The sequence below is a fragment of the Atractosteus spatula genome, chromosome 2 (genome assembly GCF_055471065.1).
Source record: "Atractosteus spatula isolate fAtrSpa1 chromosome 2, fAtrSpa1.hap1, whole genome shotgun sequence".
Classification (NCBI taxonomy): Eukaryota; Metazoa; Chordata; class Actinopteri; order Semionotiformes; family Lepisosteidae; genus Atractosteus; species Atractosteus spatula.
Genome location: NC_142707.1, coordinates 33,611,033 through 33,633,256, shown reverse-complemented (window position 1 = coordinate 33,633,256; position 22,224 = coordinate 33,611,033). Strand labels below are relative to the sequence as shown.

The 22,224-nt window shown below is 35.7% G+C and overlaps 1 protein-coding gene across 3 annotated transcripts in view; it reads left to right on the top strand.

The window, feature by feature from the left end:
- The window catches only part of asxl2 (ASXL transcriptional regulator 2), a 128,171-nt gene that overhangs the window by 62,959 nt on the left and 42,988 nt on the right, over window positions 1-22,224 (top strand). Inside the window, exons 1-3 of one of the 3 annotated variants that reach the window (XM_088908631.1) lie at window positions 5,795-5,870; window positions 12,367-12,511; window positions 21,777-21,895. In XM_088908631.1, coding sequence (XP_088764757.1) covers window positions 5,832-5,870; window positions 12,367-12,511; window positions 21,777-21,895 — 303 coding nt within the window. In that variant the 5' untranslated portion in view covers window positions 5,795-5,831. Of the gene's footprint in view, window positions 1-5,794; window positions 5,871-12,366; window positions 12,512-15,929; window positions 16,090-21,776; window positions 21,896-22,224 lie in introns of those variants that run through there. The other 2 variants (XM_088908623.1, XM_088908639.1) reach the window with 2 other exon arrangements.

The following is a 22,224-nucleotide window of genomic DNA, read 5'->3' as shown; positions in this document are numbered from 1 at the left end:
TTGTTTCATTGTGTTCTTTTCCTCAGGTCTGTTGTTTCTTTGTTTTAATTGTAAAGTGCTTTACATTGTCCTGTTATGAAAGGTGGTATATTATCAATAGTGATTTATTGTTTATTTCAACATTAAGAATACAGTAGTTTACATTTTGCAATACAAATATGAAGCTCATTTCTTTACGTTTTTATATCATTGTCTGTTTTGCATCTTATTTTGCATAAAATATCAAGTCAATGCCAAAAGGAATCACTGGGGTTTCTCACTGTAATTGTTATTTTTGCATTCCTGCTTTAGTTATTTGAAACCTACCGATGAACGTAATGAATTTACTTCACCACTATAATAAAAGTTGTATTTTGACTATTCAAGCTAACAACTCGCAGATTGAAAGTATCTTTCATGGTGTTTTCTGATACTTCGTCTGTTTCCTTTCATTTGAGTATGAAAAAAACAATTTACTTTTTCAGACACTGATATTGTTCGTACCAGACTCTGTGCTCAGCTTTATGTATAGCTAGAATTTGTTCCATGACCATATGTGTCCTTTTTGTTTTCTACTCTTTGGCAGCTGTTTCCTAAAAAAAGAAATTTACCACTTTACAGCTGGTAACAAGGCATCTATTGTTTACCAATAAAACCTTGCCATTTCTTGGGGAAAAAAGCAGATATGTTATGTCTTCATACATCTGTTCCAACATCCTACATCCTTGGACACTGAGAATTTCAAAATGATTAGTTTCTTGTCTTACACTTATTTTTGTGATTTCCTCTAGACTGCTGTTGTGGCTCATTTGCAATGACAGTGCCAATCTATTCAGCAACAAAGAATTAGACACAAAAAAAGACTTTGAAAAGAAACAAAAAGGACAAAAAAAACAGTAAAGAAGGTCCAACACAAAGCAGAGCAAACAAGCTGTTAAAGCTGCTAAAAGGAGGAAGGCGCAAAGTAGAACACTACTGCTAACTTTGTGGCATCTCAACATGTTGTTGAACAAGGGACGTCATTCACAGATGGAGAATATGTGAAAGAATATTTCACGAAAATAACTGAGCATCTTTCTGTTGATTTTAAAAACAAAGAAATGGTTATGACAATTAGAGAAATACCATTATCTGTGAAAACTATAAAAGACACAGCTAGTGAAATGGCCACGGGTGATATCAATCTGCAGAATACTGGCTTTAAATCAGCACCGGGTTTTCCCATTGCTCAAGTACAGTAGCTTTACTCAACAATAACATAAATGATCCAGTCCTCAAGAATAGTGGGTCATGCTATTGACACTCAAAGGACGATCTCAAAATGAACATCTTGCCATCAACAGAACCATTTCAATGGCTGTAGGTGCAGCACCGAGTTTGAAGGGGGGCACAGTGGTTTCCATTCTTAAAAAAAAGTAGTAAAAACAGTTTATTTTAATGGTGTTTTATTGCATAATCCACCAGGCGGCGCTGTGTACACTTACCTTTCAAGAAGAAATTTCTAAAGTAATGGAAAAAGTAGATTAATAATAAAATAATAGCAAATGCTTTCAGTCATTGCTGTTTTTATGAGCTTCTTTGATAGGTTACCAGCCAGTATTCTTGTGTATAACAAGGCAAGATGACTATCCAGATTTGAAGTCCTGGTAAGCATCGTGTCTTTTAGAAAATTAGCAAAACAGCCTTAAATATAAGGAGCCAATAGATCCTTGCTGTCTGCAGAAATTTTACTTCATTCTAGATTTAAACACCGTGAATTGGAAGCTATCAGAAAAAGAAAATACTGTGATTTCACATTTAAAAGAAGAATTGAGGGAAAGGGGTTGCACACTTGCATGTTAGTGTGTCTCCCAATGCTCCAGCAATACAAGTAAATGACTACGGCACTGACATTAGGTTGCATTAGCAAAAGCTAGTTGCTTTTGCTGGGTGATTTCACAGGTTTAGAAGGGAAAGGGTCACTGTGTCATTTCTGTTGAAACCACTTGAAATGGGCACTTCTGCACTGAATTGTACAGCTCGATAGCAAAGTGAAGCTATGGTTAACTGTCCTAGCTTTTCTAATTCAGTTAAAGTCACATTACAATGGCATTTGTGCTGAGAAAGATCAACAAGAGTCCGATAAGCACAGCATGGACCACCAGCTAACACCATCCTGATATAAACAGTGGACCACACATTTTATTCTTCCCAAATTGAAAGAAGCAAGGTGTACTGTAGTTAATCTGAAGACAAGAAATGATGCACCCACTAATTTTGTCAATGAAAAAACTGCTTGATCCTGCTCTAAATGACATACATTTACATTTATTTCAGCATCTAATTTTGTAATCTCTAGAGGGTGTGTAATTCTATACATTTTCAAACATAATATACTGTCATGTGTATTATTATTACCACGAACATTATACCTACATAGAGTAATTAACCTTTATGCTTGGCTCCTCTTTTCTGTGTTGTTTGTTATATTCATATTGGCATGTTTTTTCCTTCTGTAAAATTTCTCTGCCTCTTTGTTGTGTACCTTCTTTATAACGAAGGTACATGGGCTTTAGTCATTTTCCATATTTGAGCTCAAAATTTGTTTTGTTTTAATGAACTTGGCTAAAGTTCACATTTTATCTGTGTCGTCATGAGGGATAGCAAGGACCTGAACCACTGCTGGTTCAGGGGGCTTAACTGTAAACAAAAATGTCCATATTACATCCATCATATACCACAGCAATGCTTCAGGCCTGTGATTTCATTTCTGCTTCTCTCCATACAGTGAAGGGCTCTGGTAGTCTAGGAATTCTAACCTGTCATGAAATTCTTGAAATATTCGACAACATATTGCATGCATTTTAAAGTCAATATCAACATGAATCTGCATGTGTTAAGAGTTCATCATTCAGAGGTGTTGACCAGTTTTTCAGATATTCTGTCACTTTTTTTGGTAGAAAGCAGTGACTGAAAGCATACATTCTTGGGCGCAGGAAGGGGGTTCATTGGCACAGCCACATCAGATATATGCAAAAGCACATCACTCACATACACCCAAATACACTGTATCCCTGGATACCCCTAAGATGTACTGTATAAGTTGGTAGCAGACACTCATTCAACATGTCTAGGACTGTAGGTTGCATTCTTCAGTTGCATTCTGAATGTATCTGTAACAGCGAGGTTAATCTGTTGTACATCTGTAACTGTCAATATGGTCTTGTGTAATTAGTAAGTGTGAAATTCACCATTGATTAGCAAGTGTGTTACATTTTTAGAAAAAGACCGAATATTGACCCAGATGTCATTCAGCTACTGTAGTCAAATTCTTTAGCCCATATAAATGTGAGTAACAGGCTATATAGAGAAGAGAGTAGACCCCTTCTTGTGCCTGTCAATGAAATCGGTCACTGTATGTAAAGGTAAAGCACTGTTTTAAATGTATAAAATAAGAAAACCCTGGGAGTGAGTTTCCATAGGTCCTAAATTGTGGGCAAACCATTGTTATTAAAATATAGCAGAGAATATGAACACGCTTGTAGACCCAAGTGGATAGAGAAAGGGCTGAGAGACTGAAGGGCTGATAAAAGGAAATTGTTCCACATTGGTGAGAGCTTGTGAAATTTGGGGAAAGGCCAGTACAAGCAGTTGACTTTGTTGCAAATGTCCTGTGAGTCTTCAGTAATTGTGGGCATTCAAAGATTGGATCAAATCGCCCTGCAGGTCTCTGCAGATGTGTTTTAAGTGATAAATTCTTGTGGGCCTCCCAATGATGTTTTAATAACACACTTCTAAAAATTGAGACATTTCAAAGGCAGTATAAAGTTCTTGATTTTGCCATGACACAGCTGATGACTTCTGCCTTCTCTGAGACACACTGAAAGGTCTTATTAAAATCAGTCTGCTGTATTTGCCTCACAGCTGCTTAAGTCCCAATTTTGGAAAATCACTAAACTTAAAAAGGGGTTGGCTTTTGTAGAGCATACACAACAGAAAATGATTAAATTCACCTCTTGGACCTGTGGCTGAATTTCTTATACAGAGAACTAAGCATCAGAGTATTTCATGGATGTTAATTCAGCTGCATACAGTACTCACTTTGACACTCCCACAGTAATAAATGTTTCGCAGATATTACAGCTGTGAGATTGACTCTTTTTCCATCCCTGGCTTCCATTTTGATAAAGCGTAGGGATTTATGTTTTTCAAATCACTTCATTTACCTAGTGTTTCTCTTGCAGTCATAACTGTATACCTGTCTAAACTAAAAGAAGTGGCTCAAGGACTCTTGATTATTTCAGAGGAATGTTAATAATATATACCTATTTTTAAACAAAGACTGTATATGAGCTGTCACCTCATCTCATGCGCCATAGTAGAAATTAATGTGTTTCCTTACTTGAATTTGTTACATTTCTGATTCCTGTTTCTCCTTCCTAATATACTGGGATAGATTTCACCTAGAATTTTGAAATTCCTATGTTAAGCAAAGTGAACTTGTATAAAAGTTTCCATTTTACGGTGTGAAAGGGATAAAGGAGGACTGTTTTTGTCAAATGTTCAATTTTATTTCTACGCCTCTGGTAGCCGTCCATTGCCTGTTTGGTTTAACGATGTCTTGGCACTGTTCCTATAAAAAAGTCTGGTTCCTATAAATGTAAAGTTTTAATTTAACCTGGGGGTATCTCTTAGACCTTCTAGGTTGCACTTTGACCCCATAATTGCACAATTAATTAAGATAAATTAGGATTTAGAGCTCTGTAAAGTGATCCACAAAATCACAGAACTCCTCTCAGTACAGCAGTCCTTCTCCTGGGACCTCTGGATGGTGGTCTGTCTTGATATGGTGCGTATGGAACTATTGTCTGTCTGGGTCCTTGTACTGGTGTCTGGACAGTGGAGGCTTGAATTGCTAATCTTAACATAGTCAAGGTTTTGTTGTACTGTGGTTCTATTGCAATTTTTATATTTTAGGGATCTCTTGGTAGAAACTTGAAGGGGGGGGGGTACCACTGAGGCTTTGTTTTTAAGGCTGTGTTTTTGTATGTACAGTATGATGTGTTTTTTGCTAACATAAATTCTTACTAAATTCTTCATTTATTCCTTAATATTTTCATTTTATTCCTCAAGCTGCAGGGCTAGAATAAAGTAGTTTTATTGCGTATGTGTACGCATGAGTACATTAATTAGAATTTGCATCAAAGTTATGACTTTAAAAGTTTTTAAAACATAGCAGGAATCTGCTTTTAAATATCTGCTGACTTGGTCCTTTATGTGCTTTTCTCAGTAGTGAGATTCACTACTGAGTGGAAGGAAAACAACTTTGTAACTTGTCCTTGGAATAAGAACATAAGAGGGGTTATGAGAAGAGGCCATAAATCCCATTATATTTCGTATAATAAATATTTAAATTCAACATAGATTTGTAAGGAGTTCAAAATTTATATTATGTTCTGTGTTGCTTCTCAAATGGATAAAATGGAAAATTATCAAAACCTAATAATAAAAAAGGAAATGCAGCACAGTAATACATACATTATACTGTTACTGAGCTTCCCTCCTCTCTTGTTTGCTGAATACCCTGTTTAAAAGATCCATTTTCACAGGAGGCTTCATCCTAGTGGTTTATTTTGGCTAAATGTCTGTTATTGTATGAGGAAACAGTGTCAGCAGTTACAGTATTTGTGGGTTTAAACATGCCTTCCAGCCACCCACATCATCCTGTTCATCAAGATTTAAAAAATAGTAAATAGTATTTCTTTCTCTCATTTTATATTAACAGTGGACATAAAACAAGATTCAACTATTGGAATCATCTTGTCTTTACCTTTTATTTGGATATGTGAATTTTGGACGAAACCACATCATAGATGCTACAGTTCATATCATCTTTACACAAATTAAAGCAGGTACTATTATACCGTTAATTAACAAATCTGAAGTAATTGTTGTTTTTTTAAACATGACTGTAAGCTAAAAAGCAGTTATTTGCGTTGGATGATTCAGTTAATGTTTCATGTTAACACCAGCTTGTTTGTCTCTGTATTGTTGTACAACAATTGCTGTTGTAGCACATGTTGTCAGTAAAATATTATTTAACCTTATTTTGATCAGAACAGAGGAGGTGATTCTTTTCAGTTAAGATGTCGCTTTGATTGTATTAAAATGAAAAGCAAAACAATAGCAAGACTGCTTGTATCTGTAAAGGGGATTTTGTTCTTCCTACTGTATTTATATGTGTGGAAGAATTGAAACAAAGCAGTAATTTAGCTGAAGTGAGTAAAGCTATCAAAGCGGGCACATGAATAAGATATGGACCACAGAAAGTGATGCTAAGCTGTTACTTTTAGACATCACTTTAGAATTCCAAATACACCATCTAAGGCGGCATAGCAGTTAAAAAGCCCCATGTTTCATCACCTTCTAAACCTCACCAAACACCTGGATGACAGACTTCACATTCCATTGCCTTAAAGCTGCAACTTTGAAATTATGTAGGATTATGTTTTATTGTAAAATCTCCACAGCTGAATTTCCTATATGAGTACATTACTTGGAATTTCCATCTACAGTATAGTCATGGTGTTAAAAAGAATTCTTAAAAAATATCATGAATCTGATTTTAATTTTCTGATGACTGGGTCATTTTTGTGCCTTTCGTAACCATGACAATCACTACTGAGTAGAAGGAAAACAGCTTTGTAACTTGCCCTTCATATAAGAACATGAGAGTGGTTATAAATGACAAGACACCTTAAAGCCCATTATATCTGATTTAAAAAAGATTTAAATTATATTTATTTATTTGAGGGTCTCGTAAATGCATGTTGATTTATATTGTGTGCCATGTTGCTTCACAAATGGATAAAATGATCCAGTTCTAGTTTTATCTATTGCCTTACTGTGTACAGTATACTTTATTACCTTGAAGTACTGAATCTCTTGAGTCTAGACTGGAGGATACTGGGTGTAAATACAAGATGGGACACAGTTTTCTCGTCTTTGAGCGAGGTATTCACTTAAATTGCTCCAGCAAAATGCCCTGCAATACAAATGGGTACCCCATACGCTGTTATTGTCAATGGTAATCTCATTGGCTGTTGAATTACCTAACTTTAAAAAACATGCACGTGTTCACCTGTAAAGATTTATTAGGTATGGATCACTGCTTACCTGTTGACCTTTATACGATGAGTAAACGGGATATACAGCTTGCATGGTCTCATTGGATGATGATTGAATGCTCCAAAGCATCTTCATTATGCCAATGTCAGTATCAGTTCTCTCAGTGTAGCCTCCTTTGAAATCCTTTGAAATGTGGAGCATGTGGTTATCATTCATCTATACTGTACATCCATTTTGTGGAGCAAGTGCCTTTGCCTTGTGTTGGCTGTGTTAAGCTGCTGTTGCACTGCAAATTTCCCTCATGGGATCAATAAAGTGTCTATCTATCTATCACACATACTGTAAGTACACACAGATACACACGCTCACACCAGGGCCAATTTTCCCAGAAACCAATTAACTTATCTGTCTTTGGAATGTGGGAGGACACTGGAGCAACCCAGAGAAACAATTTAACATTAAAATTCAATGCACATAGAACCCCAGGTCCCAAATTGAATCTAGGTCCCCAAATACTGAGTGACAGCAATGCTAAACATTGTGTCACTGTGGCGGCCTGCAGTTATCCAGGCCATTGGCTTAACACATTCTAAACTGCACTGGTGGTATTTTACGTGATCCTTGTGGTTCACTAGATTCCAGAACTTTTCTGAAATTTGCTTTGCCAATTTGTTTTTACCCTTCTGAATATTTAATTATTGGGTTCTGCTGTGCTCTGAGTTTGAAGACATACAGTGTTAGAAATAATTATGAGAACCAGAGAAGATAGTGAGTATATACTGCAAATTAAAAGCAAAACACAAACATTAGCACATTTCATTATTGTAGAAAAAACGCATTGTTCAGAACATTAATATCTGGGTATGAGCCCTTTGCTTTGCAGATCGTAGCCTTTTGTCTTCATGTTCCCATGACTTTGTGAGTTTTTCTATGTTCCAAACAGACATTCAATACATTGGCTGTACAGTATGCATGAGGTCATTTTGAAAGACACGTTCCTGTAGAGATACCATGATGAATCAGTATGTGTTGTGCTGAGTTTTAGGGGACTATTGAAATTTATGCACTGTAGGTCTCTGACACCCTTGACTGTACTTTCACCATGCCAGATATCTACCGGACCATGACAGTTATTCACAGAATGGAAGAGCTTTACGATCTTTTGGACAGTTTGACTTTTCTTCCTTGACCTCTTCATGGTTTTACACGTGACAGGCTGTGATCTATCGATAGGATCAATAGTAATGATAGGAGTCTCCTTTAGCTAAAACCTGTACTTCTGTAAGGTGGTCATGTGTCATTTACTTCCCAGGAGTCCCCTCATTTCAAACTCTAAAATCATATCACTACCATACCCATACTACACAACTTTGTAATGGTTTGGCACAGTTACATTGACCATCAGTCACTGAGCCAATTCAACATAATACTGCATTCAGCAATGTTACATTTTAACAGAAAATATATTATTTTATCATGCACAGTATACTTTAAATTATGTACTGACTTTGTCCTTTCCTGCTATAATTGTTCTAAGTCTTGTAATTGGCTGCCGCATTCAGATAATTCAGGCAGCTGCCATTAGTCTCAGGCTTCTTTAAAGTGATAGATTCAAGACTAGCAGGTTAATGTTTTAAAATTCAGATTCCTACAGGTTCTGAGCTCTGCAGTGTACTGAGCAGCTTTAGAAAATGTCCTATTTAATAGCTCAGTTACTATTACAGCCCCTGTAGTATACAATATATCGTTCTTTTTTCTTGTACACCATGTGCTGGTATTTTATGTGACTATACCCCATTGACATTACATCTAAACACAGCTGAAAAAAAGATGTCTTTGCACCCAAAGTTAGTAATTGTCTTTTTGTCATTTGCTATGACTAAAGTAAAGAGTATATGGAAAAGAGATTGACATATCTGCTAACAAAAGCAAAGAAAGAACAGGATAGGCGTATTCAAGAATTTTTTAACTTTAAATTGGTGACAGATGTTCCTTATATGATTTACACAGGACCAGAAATTAAAAAAAGATCCATCATGCATTTATAACAGGAATTTGGTAAAAGTCATTCCGATAGTGTCAAATCAAATACTTCATGCTTCAAAAACATCTTGGTGACATTACTTGGATTTGTCTTCATTTTACTCAGCAATATCATTATTTAAGCTCTTTAAAACCCAAATACAGCACAAATATAAGGAAGATGATATGAAAAATGAGACTTGGCAGGAATAGCTTATTTCACATTGTTGATACTGTATATAAGGAAAACAGAAAGCCAACAACCGTGGTAAGTTATTTTTCAGTTACAATCAGAAAATACATTTGTGTATCGGCGATGTATTTTTTTTCTTTTTTCCTCAGATTTGCTCTTTCTGGGCCCTTTTTCATTACTATAACAGCAACTGAACCACATTTGCCTTTTAATATACTTGCTGAAGTACTGTCAAGCTTTGTACTGTCAAAAAAGCAAAAATCTTGGCCAGGATTTACTCCTCACGTTCATTGTTCTCTGTTGAAAATTACTATTTTGCTAAAGCTCAGAAATATGGAGCCTCCTTTGCATTTATACCTCATGTTGTGCAGAGTTTTAATCAGCATGCCTTCATAATGAAAAGGCAGTAAAACCCACTGTGAGGTCTGTCTCTTTACAGTACAAAATTTGAAATTGTTTTAAGTGACTATACCCCTTTTATTGTGTCGGAACATAACTTTCCATTATATTTTTCAGTTATGTATCTACACTGATGTACAGATAGTGTACGCTGTGAAATTCAGTTTTATAATGCGTTTATAATGCCACCTAAGAAGGACATTGAAGGGAAAGAATGTTGGAGCTGCGATCTAAGAGCATCCTCATATTAAGAGGTTAGGAGAAATGAGTAGTTAATTGTAAAAAGGAAGGTTTTATGGGAATAGTTTGAAACTTTAGGGTTCCCCAACAGGAGCTTTAAGTCAGTGCAAAACTGAAACAGGAACATTTTCTGGAAGCCAGAGAAAATAAATGTCTTTTTAAAAAGTAGGTTAATGAATTTTGTTTTTGTTTGTTTTTTCCAAAACACTAATATCTAGTGTATATGAAAATGCTAAAAAAACTGAGATCCTATGGCAAAGTTCGTGGAGCTGGATAACATGTTCTATTGCATTGCCTGTGTGGAAGGCTTCGTTTTGTTCACTAATTTACAGTATGTTCTTGTGTCATTTTAAAGTAGTTTTTAGTTCATTTATAAGATAAGACAAACTTGCTTTTCATCTTGTAAAGCAAGTTTGAGTAATAGATATGTCATATAATAAAATTAATTTGTAGTGTCAACTCTTAATCCTGTATTCATATGAATTGTTAAGAGCTTATTATAAAGAATATCAGCCTATCGGAAAGCCATTAGTCCTGGTGAGGTTTACAGAAATCTGTATAGGAAGACACATTTAGGAAGCATGGGGTGTTTAGCTGAACTGAATGCATCTAACAGTTTTTGGCCTGGAATAGATGTCCGTTGTTCAGAGAGAGGCAATTTAGAACAGTCGACACAACCTAGTCATCTTGTGTTTGCAGATTGGAAGAACCAGAACAAATTTGTGTACTAGATGAGAACGTGCACACTCCACACAGAAGGTGCCACAAGCTGTGATTGAACACAGGGCCCAAGATTGTACCCACTTTGCAGATGATTTTTTCCCATAATCATTGGTTTCTTGCTTGGGATCTGGGAGAATTCCAAAGTGAAAATTGCATTGTCGATCACATACTGGAAACCAATATTATCAATTTGTTTTGAAGTGTTGAGACTCCATTCTACTTGATTACTATTGTTGGTGATGTGTCAGGGGGTGTGGGGCAGTAGCTGAGATTCAGTGAGGGTTGTAGAGCTCAGTAAAGTTACCTTGTTCTAATGTTCTGAGATAATGGGTATTGTTATTGTGTATCAAAAGAGTGTTCTGAATAATCTACTCAGGTTGTTTCATTTCACTGTAAATCATTAAGTCAGCATTCAATAGTGAACAGTTATTAATCCAGTCTCCATAGGAATGGACTATGACATTAATACAGGAGCAGACATCACCTATCATCTAACATCTTCATCAGGCATGAGCGAGTTCTTCATTTGAGTTCTTCCTGTTATAAATGAACTTTATAAATTAAATTTAACTTTTGAAAAGAATGTGAAATTGAATTTCCATAGAAATTGAAACCACATTCTGTCCAGGTTGTCTAACAGCTGTAAAGCACTGGAGTCAGAGCCTTATTCTATAAAAGAATTTGCTGTCCTATTTATTTTGAAATGATTATTTCCTTTGTTGTGGAATCACCAGGCTAAAAAAAAAACATCTACCCTTTTTTTACTGATGCACTGTTAGAATAGGGAAGTTGGTTTACATTCCTCTGTGAGCATCAGTTTAGAGAGGGACATTTAATCCCGGGTAGAATCTATTTTGCTTATTTGTGCGCAGGGCCTCTCTGTGGTTTATTGTGTCTTATCATATTTAGGACAGGATTCTAGAATCTCATGTGTAGAATGTAGGGCTCTGAAACGTAAAGACTTGTAAATATCTATATTTGTAACTGTTATATATTGTGTAACAGGTGGGTAAAAACCCATTACCTTCTGCCTTTTGTGTTTATGCAATAACGGCTTCAGTGTCAGGATAGGGAAGAATTAATCTATTGATCATTACAAGAGCATAGAGCTCAACCTGTACTCAGCTTTGCCAGTTGAGCCATTCAGTGTTCTTCCTGTGATGGTGAACTTCTGCTTGCTGTGACTATTTAATATCTGCAATGCACAAAATAGAGGCCAGCCTGATGTGATATGTCTCAAAAGTGCATTTGTTTGAAGTAACTCAGTTTGAAAGAAAAAAAGAAAATTGCAATTGTTGATTAAATTATTAGAAATGGCAAGAATGCATTTTGGCCACTAGATTTATGCTTCTTAATGTGATCCTGCTATGGTGTACCAAAAGGCAATTGCTCCTAGAATCATTGCAAATATCATAGACTTACGTTTTATTAAATGATTCAAATGTCTTAGTCTTTGCAGTTGAAAAAGTGTGTTGGTATTAACGTGAGTAGCTTTTATTCTACTAAAAGACCCATTATTTCCTAATTTATCCCACAAATTTACCACACAAAGATGCTGTGAATGAGTTAACTAGTCTTACAGATTATTTAGGAACAACATGTAGGGTCAGTTAATTAATAGCAGATCCGAAAGTTCCTTTTTCTCCCTATTGTTATTGGATCTTTCGTTGAGTAATGGGGCTTATTTTCCTTTTCTCCTTTAGCAGAAAGACGTATCAGACAGTGCGAAGGACTTGTCCGATGACGGATCTGAAGAGAGCAGTGGCAATCACTCAGACTCCCAGAGCACAGAGAACAGCAACAGCACCAACAACGAAGACGGCAGGAAGGGCAAGTGGAGACGGAAAGGTAAACTGGACTTTATGATTCCAGCCTATGATTTAGACTAGCACAGAAGAATGTGGCATGAGAACAAGGATTCCAGACTGTGCTCTGGAAGGGGCATTACTTGAACTTCTACCGGACTTGTATTCAATTAGCTTGAAACAATAATATTTTTCTGTCAAATGTGCTATGCTTGGGGTGGCACGGTGTCACAGTGGTTAGTGTTGCTGCTTTGGTGGGGCCCTAGATTCAATTCCTGGAGTGTATGTTCTCCAAATGTTTGTGTGGGTCTCCTCCAGGTGCTCTGGTTTCCTCCTACAGTCCACATATATGCTGGTAGGTTAATTGACTTCCGGGAAAATTGGTCCCGGTGCGTGTTTGTGTCTGTGTGTACCCTGCGAAGGGCTGGCAAAATCAATATTTTCTAAGTGATTCAAAAAACCCTCTCAATTGCAATTAATTAACTGATCTAATGATTTCAAAAGTACAGTATGTTGACTGCCCGATAGACAATAAAGTAAAATATTTATTTCTCAATTAAACCGTGTTAGAATCCAGCTGGAGCACACAGTAGTTTGTCGAGGTTACTGTAAATGCAGAATGATAAATCTATCATCAATCAAGGTACCAAATTATTTTGAATGTTCACTTTCCCCTCTTGCAGTGATGTGCTGTGCTGTGAAATTCAATCGGGATGCGTGTTTAATTGTATATTATGTGTTTTTTACATATTGTGTAATCCTTTATACAATTAACTAAATATTACACAAGTATTTTGTATAGTATACAGTTAATTTGTCATGTGTTCTTTCTATCTTAAGAACTGGATCACATTGCTTTAAAATGGACCTTTGCGTAATAAAGAAATAAATAAAATCCAAATCATTATAATCTAACTATATAGTACGTTTTCATTTCAAAAGAGCAGAACCCAAGCGAAGTTAACACAAGCATGGAGATCAAAGTCAGATTAAATGTCTAAACACTTAAATTAATAATTTATTATAGTCTTGAATTAGGTCATCTGGAATGAAAACTATAAAAAGTTTACAAAAGATTGCTCTGGGACCAGGTTGAAAAACAATGCTTCAGTGTCTCAGTATTGGCCTCAGAGAGCAAAGAGATGCTTTCCAACTCAAACACTATTTAAACAACTATAGTTCTAATCATAAATATTGGAAGAGATCTCTGTAAATCTGTAAATCTTATGACATATGCAGTGAATTTCTCAGAATATGGGTATTAGAAGTTTCCGATTGCTTTTACAAGAAAACTTCAGCTTTGCACACATTTGAAATGGCTGCTTGGAAGCAGTGAGCATTGCTGCAGAATTTAAAAAGTCCTAAGATATGTCAGTGTGGTTTACTTTTACAGCATCTTCTAGCCTCTTTGTGACCCCAGGCTTCCCTGGAGTACACACTCTGCAAAGCAGGGCTGAAAAGCACCTTATTAAGCAGAACCAAAAAGTCAATTCATCTTAATCAAATCCTTAACCAGACAAGTGCTGGATAAATGTGAATATGTAATGTAATCATTTTTTATATAGTTTAAAGGAAAGCAGATATAAGCCAGCAGGGATTTTCTCTTACAGTTTATTCCTCCATTTTCAAACCGGTTTATCCAATTCTGGGTCACGGGGGAGCTGGAGCCTGTCCCGACAAGCAACGGACACAAGGCAGGTTACCCCCTGGATGGGACACCAGTCTATTGCAGGGCAGATGCAGAGGCACAAGTACACACTGATACCAGGACCAATTTTCTTAGAAGTCAGTTAACCTACAAGTACAGTATGTCTTCGGGCTGTCGGAGGAAACCAGAGAACCCAGACGAAACACGCACGAACCTTGGGGGAACATACAAACTCCAAGCAGACAGCACCCCAGGAATTGAACCCAGGGCCCAGTTCTGTGAGGCAGCAATGCTTATGAAATTTATTCATAATTAAGTTGAAACAGGAACAAAAATGTTTTTTTTGTAAGATTTAGAACTACAAGGGTGTGAATATGTGTTACCACTGTGTTATCTTGGTAAATCTGTGTTTGTGCTAAATTATTATGGTTACAGTATAATAATTTTACATTTTCTAAAACAAGATAATTGTCCAATTGGTAAACTTTTCTGTTGTACAATTTTGTTCCTGTTGCATTAGAGGTTTGAATAAAATCTGTTGTTTCAAGTGACCATCAGTATTTAAGAATCACATTTCTGTACATTTATAAGAGTACTTCGATAAATATTTTCCTTTACATTAACATTCATATGTGTCTCAAAAGTACAGGATATGCAGCTTTTATGAATATGAAGTGAACAGCTGTCCTTATTCACATTTTTATGGTTTACAGTGTTTTCAACTTTAAGTCTTCAGTAAGAATTGACATGCTCAGTAAATCTAGTAGCAGCAGATATGGTACCTCAACAAGAACTTAAACAATAGTACCTTTTTGCTTTCTAGGCTTCTACAGTAAAACACTGGCACATTCTTTTTTTGTATTTCTCATTAGTGTTATACAATCCACAGGGCATGTATCTTTCTCCATTCTAAATATAGGCTTAATGCTTAACTACAGGTGATGTTCTGTGGTGTGTTTGGAGGCAGGTTTACTGCATTCAGAACATGTCAACATAGTCAGGAAAGGGTGAGTTGCCTTTAAAACCTTAAAACTGCGGAAATGGGTGAAGTGGAAGTGAACTAAATAACCCCTTCTGAGGCTTTTCCAGGGTGTATTGGATACATACCAACACAGATTTCTCTATTTTAGTTTTTGGTCTGTCTGTTCAGTGTATATTACTTAAAATTAAAAATCGGGAGCCTTGCACATATACAGTTCTTATAATAATAATCTATCGTTAAAGAGTAATTCTGACATTATTTAAATCACAGTTGGAAAAAAAAGAAATAATTGCACAGTCACTAAAGAAACAATAATTGAAATTGTTCTCATGGTATAAATAAAATTCATGGTAAGGTAATGATTGTGCATAATAACATTAAATCTAACGAACCAGCTTATCATTAATAGAGACCAACAGGGAGGAAGAGCAAAACTCACTAAATGTGGTTGTACTGCAGCTGCTCTAAAAAAGTAGGTGTTTGACTTCACTGCCGTCAATAGGAAATCATCCAAACCACAAGCACAGAAACTCAGCATTTAGCTTCTAGCGTAGTTGCATTGTAACTTCAGTTTATTTTTATTTTGTGCATCACAGAGGGTATTCAGAGCACACCAAATTAAGTATACTAATCACATATATATTGTCTCAGCTAACTTGCAGTTTGAGAAGTCATTTCTTTCACATAGGCACCCTAAAACAGGAAGAAACTTTTTAGATAACATCTGTGACCACTTCCTTATATGCACAAATGTAAAAGAGCTGTTATAAAGAAAATATTAACTCTACTTCAAAGCACCAGGGAATCCACTTTTATTGGCTTCTGTTTCATTTACCTTGGCCAATTGTGAGCTCAGACAATACAATAGAAATACAAAGTCGAGTAAACAGGAGTGTCCTCTGTATGATAGATCAGAAAACTATACCTTTTTAATCAGCAAAGAAGACCTATAAAATGCTCAACAGACAACAGTTTCAAGATCATCTTCGAAGTAAGTGATAATGACAGTTGTTTCTATTCAAATGGGAATTTAAACTGTTCTTTTGTTGTGGCAATGGTTGTAAATTGCATAAGAATGATAATAAATAGGCACGGTAAAATCAAACAAAAAAACAAATGCCTTAGCTGCTCACTCAAAGAGCCGTGGAAATTAATTAGTAAGACACCATTGCGAAATGTTAATGGACTTAACTTGGTGGGCAGCAATTAGGCAGTTTCAGTGCATTAGGCATTCCACTTGTGCCTTTTTAATGTTTTGTTTGCTAACATTGTGAATTATTACGAGCTGTTAAATTGTCTCTGTCAGATTAATAATGCCATAAATAGAATAAACAAACTGAAACCTGCAGTGCTCAGCTGAAAAGAGATGGACTTGCAGTTAATAAGACTAGTTCAAGGTTGAAAAAGTACAGCTAGAAAGTGTATTTGCCTGTAGAGAGAAAAAAAGGAAATTGCTTTTCAAATATACAGCGCTGCAGAACTGTTTAAACTGTAGACAAGATTTATACTGTACACTCATTTTGTCATGCATGCGCTGAAATCATTCTATTCATTCGAAATACTACTGATGTGGTATTTTGCAAATCTGAATAGATTATAAAATGTATAGTGCTCCAAGCAGGATGGGCAAATATTAAAAAGAAAGAAACACAAGTTCAGAACAACCTTAATAATCAGAGATCTTTTTTTTAGATCAGTGCAATTAATAAAAGGTGTACAAATGCCAGAGCTTATACTACTATATGATTTATAGAATATCCTTTTTTAAATGTATTTTTTATTTGAAAATTTGTTATAGGTGATAACATTTTGGCACATCTGAAGAAACACTACTTTTCCAGATAAAATACTTTTTCAGTTTATTACTGCAAATAAGTAAATCATATCAAAAGTTGTTTTCATACAGTACCTGTGTATAAAATCAGGCTGCATCTTTAATTCAACTCTTTTAAGTAGTGTGAATCTCTGTTTTTTGTTGTAAAATACTTAAGATTAAGAAAACCTCATTCTACCAATCCAGTCAGGTCAAATTAAAAGGAAGTACTTGACGTTTTGTACAATCAGGCTAATGATCCTACACCAGCAGTGTAAAAAGTTTTAAAAATAATTTAAAAAATAGTTTTTACCTATTAACAATGGCACTAAATGAATTGCTTTGAAAATTTTAGCTTTTTATTTTGGTTGTAAACTGTTGAATCTCAGACACAGCTGTACAAATGTTAAAAACTGAGATTTACAGTATACAGCATACCTTTTTATGTATTGATGGGATTAGAAGTACTGTACTGTATGTGTCAGGAAAGAGGTTACTTAGGAATGGACTGGTGCAATTGCTTTTGTTTGTCTTATTTTTTGGTGAACATTGTAGACAGATGTACATTTGCTAGATATGTACCTTTAAGCTTCCCATATAGAGCACATTACTATGACTTATATACCAATATACAAGTGTAGGTCGCTTGGCAGGCAAACTGTTTTTGCACTGGGTGGATCCTATATTCCGGGTAGCCTCAGGAACTTGATCAACAGTTTGGTACTTTTTTTTCTGTAAATGTTAGAATTACAAAGCTCCTCATAAATATTTTAATTTTCAGGTTTTGAAGATAAAGTCCCATGCTGTTAGACGGGTATGCTGATTAAGCAATTTGGTGTATTTTAGAAAATGTCTGGAATCTGTTAAAGCAATGGTTGAAGATTTGCCATTGATTACAGAAGCAACGTTTCTGGATGAATTTCTCTTTATTGAATAAACATGTTCTACACAAACTGGGTAAATATTACACAAATGTTTAAATTTAATTCTTTACTGTAGTATTTTATGACTCTGTATTTTGTCATGTCATATGCATGGATACAGTATATAGACCAGAATACCCTTTGTGAAGATAAATATTGAAAAGCTTCCAAATTCCAAAAAATGCTGACATATCAGTCAGCCACAAACTTAAGAAATGTTTTTGTCAAATCTCTTAGCCTATACCTCTGCATACTACAGATATGTTTTAGTAGATACTGTATCATCATTAATGTGACAAAGCCTAGATTTCTGGCACATAAATAGTTTTCCAGTCATGGTTTAACTTGAAAATTTGGTTAAGACTTAATAATGAATAAATCTGAATAAATCTAAAAAACACCTATCCTTATCCTTAGAGTTGTAACTGTCTTTAATAGATTCTTTCATGTGAAGTGTTAACACATTTTGCAAGGAATTGCAAACAAAAATGGTAAAATTAGTTAAATGTGTGTTATAGCAACATATTCATCATAGTCACATAACAATGACTGCAATAATCAGCCTCATTGTTTTTCCAGATACCAGATCCTCCTGTCCTGTTTTTTTTTTTCTGTAGTCCCTGCAATTTGTTGCTCCATATTAAATAAGAAGAGATCTAAAAAGAATTTCTTGAAGGAATAAAGCTGCCCATGGACACAACACACAGCAGGGCAGTTGGTATTAATTCTAGTACATTTCTTTTTGCCAAATATTGTGTAAACAGAAATAAAAATTCCAAAAACTCTAGCTCATAAAAAGAGTTTTATAGTTTATGAAAGGTGTACAAAGTGTACAATTTCAGCTCTGGCTAGAGGGGACCAAGCACATAGTGAGGGTGATTGATTAAGTTACGGTACATATGTTTATTAGTTTTTATATCATAAGTCGGGAAAGTTCCTTTCTGCTGGGAGATTGAATTGTATGCAGTATTTGTATTGGTGAGTTTCATGTACTAAAAATGCTTACAGAGATGTAAGAACCTGTTAACTAGAATGTGTTTTGTTAATTAATTCTCCACAGTGTAGAAATGGGTCAATTGATTAATTAAATTAGGAACAGTAGGAAAAGGTCATAATTCGATTTGTAATGTTGTTTTACATTTGGTAAAATAGCGAATAATGGATCAAAGGGATATTCTTTATCTTGTTTCTGTTGAACAGATAGATAACTTTAGTTTCTCATTTTATGGTGGGTTTTTAAAGGATGTATTTATCATTAAGTGGAACAGTATGACAGACAAGACAAATTATTTTCTTCTAAAAGAATTGAAGGTTGTGTTGTTCCTAATATAGCTGTGCAAATGGAACAGTATGAATGTATCAAAGCATACATTGGTAAGGATAAGACAGACTGAAGAATGTAAAGGAAAGCATGAGACTGCATCTGAGTACAGTAGGTTTAAGTGTATTAATAGATGTAATGAGATGTGTGCTAGGACTGCAGATGAGTGTTCTTAGTATATTTTTGACAGCTTCCTCATTGGAGTCTCATAAATCCTTTCAGGTAGAGACTTACAGTAGTTGGAGTGCAAACCAATGTTGTGGTAAAATGTCCTGATTTATTTAACCTCTGACCGACTAAAAAATGTCACACTTGGCGGGGGAGCAAAAAGCCGATTTTAGCATATTTTGTTTTTTTAAAATAAAACTATAATACTGTTCATTGTTTAATACAACATTTTTTCCCTCCGGATAAATTAATGTTTATGCTTGCCAAAATTTGTCAGCTATTTTAGTGGGGTGTAAGAAATGAATACAGCTTTCCCTGACAAATAGTTTTCTCTGGGTTTCATCACATTTTCCCTTTTGCTTCTTTTTTTTCCATTTAAATGTTCCTGAAGGCAGTTTGTCAGATACAGTATGGTTCTGCAATAACAGACAGATGTTGAAATGTTTCGTTTCCCAGACATTTTTTAATGTTAAGACAGTTTGCCTCTTATTCTTTGAAAGTCACACCAGATTCCAATTTTCAGTACCAATTAATCTTCGAAAATTGTAGAGTATAATTAAAAACAAACTAACCACCTGAAGCTAGACTAACTAAAAATTCCCACAAGACACAGAAAATTGGCAGTAAGGAAGTAACAAACTTAAGGAAATATGATATTCGACATAATTATTCCACAAGAGAATACTGTAAATTATTGTAAACTTCTTTCCTGTACAAGCTTGTACAATAATGTAAATTAATGCATGCCAGGGCATTATAAATGAACATTAGTCTGGGAGATAATCATGATGCAGAACCTTTCAAGAGCACAAAGGGGGTTAATTAACTTTCATTTCATAATGTGTGCTTTGAACAAAATTCAGAAACTATACTTGGCACAATATTTGACATCCAGGTGCACAATAACTGTATCTTTAGAGTACTTCACTGGGGGGAATTGTATTAATTAACATATTTATGTAACTGACACTTTCATCCAAACTAACAACCAAACTGTACCCATTTACTGTATATAGTTGGGTATTTTACTGGAACAATTCAGGTGATGTGCCTAGAAGTAGGGTACAACAACTGTACTGTATCTCACTGAGGATGTGAACCCATGATTTTACCAGTTATGATTCCAGAACCAATGTTACACACTACTGGCCCCTGAAAATGTAAAGTGTAGCCAAGTCCTGCTTAAAGATAAGTTTACAGAGGAAAAACTGAAATGACAGTAACCTTATAATAATCTATACTTTCATAAAGAGTAGCCTGGCCAGCAGCCATACAGTATCACCCTGCAACTCACATTTGTCACCCCATTGAAGCTAAGCAGGTGTGAGCCTGGTCAGTACCTGGATGGGAGACTTCCCGGGAAAAACTAAGGTTGCTACTGGAAGAGGTATTAGAGAAGCCCAGTAGGGGATGCTGATATAGTGACAGGGGCACTTTACTGTAAAAAGGCATTATCCTTTGGATGAGCCATAAAACTGAGGTTCTGACTCTCTGTTGTCATTAGAAATCCCAGGATGTTTCTCAAAAAGAGTAGGGTAGTTACTCTGACATCCTGTCCACATTTTCCATTGGCTTTTACCAATCTTGGCCTCCTAATAATCCCAATCTCTTAATTGGCTTCATCACTCTGTTCTCCTCCCCACTGATAGCTGGTGTGTGGTGAGCATACTGGCACACTATGGCAGCCGTCACATCATCCAGATGGGGGCTACACATTGGTGGTGGTGGAGGGGAGCCCCCATTGCCTGTAAAGCGCTTTGAGTGGAGTATCCAGAAAAGCAATGCATAAGTGTAAGGAATTATTATTATAATTATTAGTCTAACCTGTTTGCACGTTCTCAGTAATTATATTGTTATCCCTAACATGGTTGTCTTTTAAACTATGTGGTATCTTAGTACCCCCAAAAAGGTCACTGCTTTCATTGCAAGACAGATCAAGCAGACCATTTTGTTTTCTGATATACTGTAAATCCACTGTGTGTCTCTGCTTAACGACATATGTGAAAACTGGTAGAATGCAAATTCTTTTGTGTGCAGTTAATTCCTACATTGTAGTTTTATGAGGGTAACAGACAACAAAAATCCTGGTATTTAGCTTAGAAAACAAAAAAGTGCACTCCACCTTGAATGTGTTACTAATTATGCAATAAGAAGAAAGTAGTCTAATGATGAATGAAGGCATCTTGTCAGTATCTGTAAATGTAATGTGCTACATCATTGCATTGAAAAAAATCTATGTTTAAGACCTATGCATTTTTGTAAAAGTATACAATGGCTTTGGCAGAGGGGAAACATTCTGTGAAAGAAATTGCTTTAAAGGATTTAAGTGGGGTTTCCTTGTGAATCCATCACAATCTCTGACTCAGGATCTTTCCTTGAGCATGATGTGAGGTATTTGTGCAGATAGTTCAGGGATGTTATGTCTGAAGGTTGCTTATATTGCTGTTTTACAGTGTCCTCCAAACTTCAATCTCAGCCATCCTCGCCACAGTCCCGGTGCCAGTCACCCTCTATTCCTGGCAGCAAGCTCATCTCCCCTTCACAGAAGCACAGCAAGAAAGCCCTCAAACAGGTACCGGTTTGTCTGCTCTCTGTAGATTTCGTCATGTGTACTGGTCCTTTTGTACTCTACTTTAGTTACGCAGCAGTTTTTTTTTCAATCAAATGTCAGGAATGTTTCAGAATGACTTCTCCTGTCTGTATCTAAAACAGAACCTCGCGTTTTTAAATTCTGAAGTGTTTGCTTTGGTGAAAAGAAAGCAAAAATGAATGGAATAAAAAAAAACTTTTAGAATAAAATCACTTAATGAACTGGATTAAGATACATCATTCCCTACAGGTGCCTCGTGTTACACATACTGTACACTGTACACACCCCAGAGTCTGCTGTAGCAATTTTGG